The sequence below is a fragment of the Megalops cyprinoides genome, chromosome 17 (assembly GCF_013368585.1).
Source record: "Megalops cyprinoides isolate fMegCyp1 chromosome 17, fMegCyp1.pri, whole genome shotgun sequence".
Lineage (NCBI taxonomy): Eukaryota > Metazoa > Chordata > Actinopteri > Elopiformes > Megalopidae > Megalops > Megalops cyprinoides.
This window is the reverse complement of record NC_050599.1, coordinates 300830-310295: the sequence shown is the minus strand read 5'-3', so window position 1 is coordinate 310295 and position 9466 is coordinate 300830. Positions and strand designations below refer to the sequence as shown.

Sequence of the window (9466 nt, the reverse complement as noted above, 5' to 3'; positions counted from 1 at the left end):
CACAACTCCCTTCAGTCTGAGGTGTGGAAATGACAGTATGCAGGGAGAGAGGATGGAAACCTGAACCATCCATAAGCCTGGCTGTAAAATTTAAGGCCAGAGCTGTGTCTTTAGACATTAAGACCACAAACTAAACATCCATTTTACAAGTACTCAACATTCCCTGTATACATAGGACATGCTGCCTGAGTGTAGACCAGCAGAGGATATGAAGGCAGACAAATGTGCTTGACATGGTATGTTTCATTTTTAAGTAATGAGCCCCCCCCCCCATCTAACATGATGGAAAGAAACTTTAGCTAGCTATAACCCTACTGCTACATGAACCACATAGCCCAGTATTAAACTACAGCCCAGTGTGATTTAACATAGATGTATCCAGCATTTCCTAAATGTACTCTTACCTTTATTGTGTAAGAATTACTTGCATAAATATTGATAAAACTGTCATATTTGTGTAAATTTTTTTTGGTTTTTGGATAGCTAGGGTATGATTTGTAATTCAATACCAGATGTAAGTGAAAGGGTGAGTGATATTTAGCTGACATTTGGAAAAATGCTCATTAAAATACTTCCCCTCATAATGGCATCCTATATGTTTATGTTTGTCAGTACTTTTACAACAGAAGTAATCTTGATTTTTTAATTGAAATAAAGTTTTTAATTTATCTGCTTTAAAATAATTTGCACAAGCTTGCCCACATACACACACACTCACATGCACAGACAACTATTCTTTACATTTCAATATCCTCTACTACTCCTCTGCTCTCTGTCAGCGATGGTCTGTTTCAAACTGAGTTTGGCATCTTCGAAATGAGGGTTCAGATCCAGGGCTGTGCGGAAGTCTTGCTCTGCCTCTTGGAAGAACCCTGTGAATGCAGCAAAAACACACGCATGTTCTCAGTGAGCATCATGATGATGTGCACTGAGGGGTGGCAGGTTGTGCTGAGGTCAGAATTTGCATGTTGGCTCACTATTGCCACAGTAAGTTATTTCTGACAGTTAAAAGCAATCTTGTTATCAAGCAGCCTAGGATATAGCCAAGCTGGCAAAAGAAATGACACTAAACTTAAATAGGCAGCTATGAGGTTCATGTTGTCAGCCTCAGATTGGGGTGAAGGGGCTCCACCTTCTCCACCTGCTGTTGGGGGGTTGACTGAATTCTTGATTTTTACATCTATTGAGTTCACTCCTATACATCTTTTGCTACGTCTGCATTTTTCTTTAAATAAAAAGATCATTCCTCCAACTTACTTAGGTTAATATGTGTCCCAATATCTGCCGTCTCCTTCAAATGAGATGTTGTTAATTAAATTGTATTAGATTATACAGCAATGAACTGAAAACCTATATAACCAAAATCAGGATGAACATCCCAATCCCTATTACAGTTTGCTTGCAGAGAATCACATTTTAAGCACTGCTTACCACCGCTCTCTATACAACCGAATTACTTGATCCCATCTGAAATGCAAATTAGGCCTAATTTACTGGCAGATATTGCACCAGGACCGGGAACCGCTGCTGCACATTCGGCAAATCTGTTGCTTCTTGCAATATTTGGTATTCGTGTGAATCCACAGCCCCACCTATTGGTGTGTAAGGGAATTTGTTTCGCTGGAGCGCTAACTTTTAACTTTCTATCGAACTGTGTCATTCTTATTACCTTAGACAGCGTTCAGACCCCACCTATTTAATCACCGGCAGTAATACTTTGCAAATAAGTGACACGGCTACTTTTGGAATTTCATGTTTTAGCCAGACCAAGACAGCGATGCATTAAAAAAGAGCGCAGCGATCATGCGTATAGCACTTTGGAGCCTCACGGTGCGAGATTGAACGGCACACTTGGGAACAGTTTTAGTTTGGTCTGTTCTGCTTCTCCCCGTGTTAACACCTGCACATTCATAGTGATCAACTATTTCAGTGCTAAATCTTAGCTACCCACTGAGTGAAAAATCTCTCTTAAGTTTGTATATGGATACAACACTGTGTCACAGCCAGAACTCCTCATGATCCTGATTACAGTGCAATCTAACAGCTACTTTAAAGAGAAAGTCTCGTCCTACCGCCACTCGCTACTATATAAAGCTTAACAGTCGGATCACCATAAATCGGAAAAAAGCATTACCCAGCCTGTAGCGTATGAGTCCTCTATTGTAAAGCGGCACGGCGAAGCTGCCGTTCGCTTTAATCGCTTGGGTGTAGTCCTCCATTGCTTCGTAGAAATCAACCCTGAAGTATTTTATTTGTCCTCGGTTGTTAAAGGCAACAGCAAGGTCATCTGCGTCACATTTTCTAAAAATATAAACACATATTATCGCTATTTATGAAAATGCGCTAACAAGCAACGATACGTTAGATAAATATCGCTAGATTAACAAGACAGACAACTAAAGAGACTAGAATCGCAAAATTAGATGTGGTTTCCAGCTAGACTAGGTCTGCTACCTTGTTTGTGAGCAAGATGTGATGAACTTGGTGTATAAATGCTCTGCCTCATTAAAATGACTTCTGTTAAACTCGGCATGAGCGTTCAATAAAATATTGTGCAAATCGCTCTCCATCGACCGACAGACCCACACTGTGGTCTTCCTGAGCTCTTCCTTCCGGAAATTACGCAGTACGTGGCTAGATGTCTATTGGCTAAAGCAATGCATCCAATCAGCGTTTGGCGTTCGTCCTCCTGTTTGGAACAGTGGCGCGCAGATGCGGCTCCGCTTCTTTACGAAGAAGCGCATCTGCGCGACATCATGCAAGCGCACAAACACATGCATCGAAGGTTGATTAAGGTAACTCCGTATTCAAACCAGCTCACAACTCTTTTTCACTAGGTAGGAAGGTCCTGACCTATAAACCTGTTTTTTCAGGAGGCGAAGCAGGCCGTGACTTGGCCGTGTGTGCGTCGTGATTATGTCCTTACCCGTTTAGCTGTGTCACAGATAAACGGTTAACAGCAGAAGCTTTGGAGAAGCATGTATAGTAACATGGGAGTGTAAGAGTCCTTGGTGAGAGGCACGTAATTATGTGCACAAACGTGATTATGGACTGTGAGTTACAGGTAACCTGCACCTGTGTATCGGGGGTAAACTATTAGTGTTGCCGTAAGGGTTATGATATTTCTAAAACGTTTCTAAAACGTTTCAAGCTTTTCTCCAAAGTACATTTTCATTACAGTCTTAATGCACTCAGTTAGCAATGCTTTTCCAGAAAAGGATTCGCCCTCCAGCACTCTAACTGAAACAAGGTACAGCTCCAAATCATATACTCCTCATAAATCAGTGCTTACGCATTTGCAAAAAAGTATTGATGTATTCACAAAACACCTTTTTTCACAAACAGTTTAAAAATGCCGAGTTACCCATATGTTCGAGATTTTTTTTATCCATACGCTAGTGCATGCTATGATACAACTACATAATCAACAGATAGATGGACAGGGTGATAATTGAGGGGCATTTTTAACTCTTACGGGTGGAGGGATGGTTCTGTGCCTCTCACACGGCTCATGAAATCCTTCACCACCAAAGTAACGGCTGTAACAACATTTTACCACTAGAGGGAGACAAGGCCAGGTAAGGACTGTCATGCCCCTGCATGGGTGTCATTTCAGTTGGCCATATCTCTTTCCAGTATTTGATGTTCCCGCTCTTATATTGCAGGTATGTCCTTTCATTTTGGGGTAGAAAATATGTTTCCATCTTTAAGGAATCCTCGCTTCTATAATTAATATGCTGTTTTTTGCAGGATAATTCAGAAACAGCTGATTCCTGTCGAGATAGAATTCATAGCAGCCAGCCAACTAAACGAGCTCAAAATAAAATAATTGCCTGTGTCATAAATATCTCCTTATCACAAAGATCAACATGCTACATGAAACACTTTCAAAGAACTATTTCACATTCAGCACTATGTTTCTAGGCTACATTTCCATGATGTGTCCCACAGATGAAACAACGTGTGAGAAATTAGTTTTACAGGAGTTGCAGCAAACAGCATCCAAGCGCATGCTGTTTGCTGCTGAGATTCTAATGCACCTGTACAGTTTCATCAGTCGTCTAACACCATAAAAATAACCCATGCTGCATTATCATTTTTCCCGTTTGCCTCAAAACTTTGTATGTTCTTCAGTTTGGTACCAGTAAAAAGGTGATTGACCTACTTTTACACCCTTGTCCAGTGAAGTAGGGAATCTGTGATGCAAGTATTTATTTGTTACTCTTTTTTGTCTTGCTTAGATTCTTGAGTGCATTTAACTGCTAGCTGGTGGGTAGTTCTGGTTTCAGCTGGCTGCATGAAAGCCGTGAGTGAGAGCAGTGGGTTCGGCATGGTGGTTTGTTACAGTAAGGTTCATGATAACCAAATTGAAGGCCAACATACATCTTGAAAGTTGTTCTGAGTAAGAGCTTCTGCTACTTGGCAAAAATTACATTACATTATTTAGCAGACGCTCCTATCCAGAGCGACTTGCATAGGTTCCAGTTCTTTACAATGTTATCCATTTATACAGCTGGATATTTACTGAGGCAGTTGTTCATTAAGTACCTTTCCCAAGAGTACAGCAGCAGTGCCCTAGTTAGGAATCAAACCGGCAACCTTTCAGTTACAAGTCCTGCTCCTTAACTACGCTGCCACCCCTATATAATGTAAATATATATAAATATAATCTAAATAAAATGCCACTCCAAATGTGTTACCAGATCAGTGGTGTAGTGACAGGGCTCACCATATCCCCACATTAGACTCCTTTTACAAGCTTGGTTTAGTGCTTCTTGTGAAAACCTGTCAAAATTAACAGGAAAATATAGACTTCATAACCGTTGACAGAGATAACATGACTCCTGTCTTCCCTCTCTTTTTATTTACAGTTATTAATACTGCAATGATGCACAGACAGCAGGACTTTTACAGGGCAGAACAGCTCCATCCATATCCCTGTGAGAGAGTGATTCTGAGTCCGTGACAATCAAACCACTTCAGTCATGCATGTGAACATTGGTGTCATTCAGTAATGAGGTAGTTTCATGGCAATCGGTCACATATTTAAAATACAGTGTTACAAATGCAGTTATGATTGTTACTCATGTTTTTATTCATGCATTTAATTTGGGAAGAGAGTGTTGTATAGTGTCGTATGACCTGCATGATTCAGAGCTGTGCACTAAAGAGGCCTCTCGCGTCTCTGCTGACAGGCCTGTGTAAATTCCTGAGCTGCTCCTGCCGGCGGGCGGTATCCGCTGCAGTCGCCTCGCGGTGCCCTGCATCCGTCAGCACTGTTTGTCTTCAGCAGATCCATCCTTGCCCCCGAGAGGCGCACACATGAGGGCGTGAAATGGTTGCCTCACAATATTTGTGGGTCGTATCTCTAGTACATCCGTCCGTATCTGTACTTTTTCCCCTCTCCCACGCTGGCTGCTACGCTGGAGGGAAGGTGGAGAGCTACAGTTTATCTTTTCCAAAGTCCCGAATTTCGTGGTGTGCTGTGAGAATTAACACAGGGAGCCGAAGTCCTCTGCTGGCCAGAGGGAGCGGGAGTGAGCATCAATCAGACCTCCACTGCCAAAACAACGCCATAAATTTCCAGGCTACTCACGGAGTCTGAGGAGTCGCACACAAGGTGCTGACATTTTAGAAAAGGGACTTTTTATGGTCCTTTTTACAAAAGAGAAATAAGTAAACCTGGACGGCTGTGTTTTGTGTCTTTATGGGAGATGCTGTAAAATCAGCATATGTCTGTGTGCCATGGTTTGCATACAGTAGGCCTCCACCCCTCTCTCACAGGAGCGGACCTGTATTCCGCCTCTTTGTTTGCTCAAGTTTGTCCCTGTCCTCATTATCTGCTTACACCCGCCACAGTGAGACGGACACCTGGGCGCGCGCGCACACACACACACACACACACCAGTCAGGTTGTTACCGAAGCTTCAATTAACCTCTCCCCAATGGTCAATTTATCTAACCACATTAACCTAAACACAGGGACCTTTACATAAAGCTGAAATTGTTCCAGGGTCGGGCTTTAGTGCACTCTCCATGCTATCTATACTGTATGCTACTCTATACTGACATGAATATAGGAAAAGGAAACCTATGGCAATAGCACAGCCCAACAGGGTTACTCTTTTCGGGCAAATATGCACCTCTAACAGTTTTTTCATTTAGAACCCTGTTCTGAGGATGGGACGAACCCTTTGCCTGTGGAGTGGGTGAGCTGTGGCATCACACACCAGCCTGAAACTATTTCCTTGGGGTCATCTAATCAGGTATTCAAATATATTTTTGTTTTCTTGTGATTGTGCACAGACAGGGGTGTGCTGGCAGAGCAGTGTATCCTGGCCTGGTTGTATTGGTTCAGGAATGATCCGTCATCACTAATGAATACAGGGCACAATACTCTGTGTCCACAAAAAGATCTTCGTGCTCAAATGGCAGACAGAAATATCAAAGCATCAGACACAGAGGCCTCAGGTGGAGGGCCAAACTCTGCCTGGGGAAGCCATGTGTCCACCTGATAACATGCACATCTGAAAGTGCGATGCAGTGTTACTAGATTAGGTCTAAGATGTCTGGAATGGCATATTGTTACAAAAGTAAGATTTCTGTGGCAGAAAGTGTCTATCCTGCATGTTCCAGGTCAAGAGTAAATATTTGTGCAATCTGATGTATCGAGACATCATATCAGTAGAGTACTCCCTCAGATAATCTCACCTTCCCTAACTGTAGCAGAAGCAGTAATTTAGGGTATTGTAGAGCTGTCAAAACCTTCGTTTGTGGAGGCTACTGATACAGCTGGGAACTTCTGCAGGCAGCCAGAAGAGGGCTCAGTGCCAACTTCCTCGGCGCGACACTCGAACCCACATCCTTTTCAGCATTTATGGATGTATCACCAGCAATACAGACCTGGCATTTCTCTGAGAGAAGAGCTTCCACAGTGTCTTTCAGGCAGAAAGTTATTCCTCCCTTTTGATGTGCTGTAAGCCAATGAAAGGGTTTACTGTTGTCGGGTAACTCAGAGGAGACGCGGCGGCGCTTTGGACAAAGCGAAAATGCAAACAGCACTCTGAGCTCTGAGTGTTTGCCGTCTAGCAATGGGAAGTGCCAAATGTTTCGCTTCCTGGTGAAGGAAGGTGGGTCTGAGGTACAGACATTATGTAAGACCTTTTCTGTGCTGTATGTGTACAGTATCAAACAAGTGCAAGAGAAACTACACAGAATACATGGATATGATGAGCTTCATAACACTTTATTAAAACAATATAAGGCATCTAAATGGTTCTACTGTATGACTGCAGGAAAAGTAGAACTATAGGCAAATTAAATCACATGTTGATGCATGTATTTATCAGACTCACTTAAGGATCGGTCTGCCAGGTAAATCTCTCTAACTAATGACCGGTAGCATGCTATGGATGTTGTCAGTTTGTCTTGCGTAATAGTCTGCTTGTTTCTAGCAATCATATTAGAGCAAACCCCGTATAGATCCGCTAACTAGGTTACACTAACGCCTGCTTGTTGTTATCTGTGTCCATTACTGGCCTATCCAAATGATATAATGATAAGTGTACCTAAGCAAAGGCAGATGTAAAACTGATGTCTGTGAATAGTAATGGTAGATGTGTTTCAGTGCCCATATTACATTACATTACATTATATTACATTACGTCATTTAGCAGACGCTATTTCCCAGAGTGACTTCCAAATAAGTGCATCACAATGCTAAATGTAGTTATCAAAATGTACTACGAGAGATCAGTAAAATACTTAAGCGCTAAAGAGTTAAGTGCTAAACTAGTGTAGAGTGCTTTTTTTTTCAATAGAAAGTAGGGATAGATAGGATAGATAGAGAGGAAGGTAGACTAGATATAAAGCTTGAAGAGATGAGTTTTTAGCTTTCTCTTGAAGGCACCCAGGGGTCTGTTCTGTCCGTATCTCCTGTCTGTGTTGGTGCTTAGTTATTTGTCAGCATTATGGAGGTGTTTGCAGTTTTTGGCCTTTTATGATTCTGTGAACAAATATAGCTATAAATGTTTTGTTGATGTGATTTAATGTACTTCTATATGGCTTGTGTTTCCTGAAATGGGGAGAAATGAAGGCCTCTTACACCTTCTGTCTCTGCAGCTTAGAGACACAGGGCAGTTTGCTCATAACCAGCCAGGTGTGTTTAGCAGGCGGGGCCCAGTCACCTTCACATACATCTGTATAGAGCTGCTGTAACGAACCATATCCAAACTCCTGCTCTAATCACCAGCATCCTTAGCAGCTGCCCTAAAGGCAGTTTGCCCTTAGCGCCATAAGCAACCCTACTAGCCAACTCAAAGGGAGTGATGTCGCCTCTGAAAGCAATCTGCTGCCTGCTGCTCTCCCAGCTTTATGCAGAACTGAAAATGCTGGGTGTGACACATAGAAATAAACCTAGCAGCAGGAGACAACACCTTACACTCCTCTGGTAGCAGAAAATGGTATAACAACCCTATCACTGTCCTGTAAAGAAACTGGTATAACAACCCTATCACTGTCCTGTAAAGAAACTGGCCAGCACGTGCACTGTGCATCTGTCTTATTCTTGTATGCAGCAAAAATCTGATTTTCACGGCAGGTAGATTTCCGCAGCGCTGGAAACTTGTTCAGTCTGATGCAGTCAGGAGAGCAGAGCAGTGCTGAGCCGGGTTACACACAACCCTTCAATACTGTGGCATTACTATCACATCTGTGTCTGAATTACCCACAATGCTTTGCACTTCAAAAGAGGCAGCAAAGTCGTGGAAAACCTGTGGCTATTTATTGTGTGCCTGCATGACAGTGTGTCTGAATTGTATGTGTTAGAATGAGGCTCAGTGTTTACCTGTTTTAAGGAGCCTGATAGCAGGATTGGTGTGGTTATTTCTGCAAGGCATCCAGAGAGGGACATTAGTCTGTGCTGCATAGGAGCTAGACATGACTCGCTAACCCATAAACTGGCCGATGGCGTATTGAATGCTACAGTTTTACTTCATCATACCGTTTCCAGCATTTCAAGCATTTAAAAATGAACATGAAATGTTGACACGACAGCTCAGGACTGGGAATCTCCTCTGCATCGCTCTGCGGTCAGAGTGTCTTCAGATCCAGCATTGCTTTTTAACATGGACGATTAACACCATCATTCCCCAAAGCAAAACATCCTTTAGAGCAGCAGGAGGCGGTACAGCGTGCGCCCACCTCGTAGTAGGCGAGGGTTTCTGTCTGATCTCCTGAGTGTGTCTTCTCCTCTCTGTGAGATCCTGTTCTGGTTTCTCTAATTCTTGTTTGAATCCCCGGCGGTGCACTTATTGCCTAAATGACTGAATGAGGACACTCTGCACTGTTATGCATTTGAATGTCGGTGTTGAACCCGGAGCCCGGGGCTCAGCTGAGTTTACAGCTGCAGAGCCGGGCTGCGGGAGCCTCTCTGGGCCTGAGAGAGCCCGAGCTGCAAACCTCGGAG

General features: G+C 42.9%; 1 protein-coding gene across 1 annotated transcript; it reads right to left on the bottom strand.

The window, feature by feature from the left end:
- Nucleotides 1-698: 698 nt before the first annotated feature.
- Nucleotides 699-2598, bottom strand: ttc32 (tetratricopeptide repeat domain 32). The gene is made up of 3 exons (XM_036550664.1): nt 2455-2598; nt 2135-2301; nt 699-872 (listed from the first exon to the last, which is right to left on the bottom strand). Exons 1-3 carry the CDS (start codon nt 2568-2570, stop codon nt 745-747), a joined length of 411 nt encoding a protein of 136 aa, XP_036406557.1. The 5' UTR covers nt 2571-2598; the 3' UTR covers nt 699-744.
- Nucleotides 2599-9466: the final 6868 nt, after the last annotated feature.

Excerpts from the sequence above, each read along its gene's own strand:
- ttc32 (XM_036550664.1), bottom strand. The coding sequence starts at position 2,570 with ATGGAGAGCGATTTGCACAATATTTTATTGAACGCTCATGCCGAGTTT. Across the intron at positions 2,302-2,454 it reads ACATCTTGCTCACAAACAAG|AAAATGTGACGCAGATGACC; the intron begins GTAGCAGACCTA and ends TTATATTTTTAG. Across the intron at positions 873-2,134 it reads ACTCATACGCTACAGGCTGG|GGTTCTTCCAAGAGGCAGAG; the intron begins GTAATGCTTTTT and ends CTGCATTCACAG.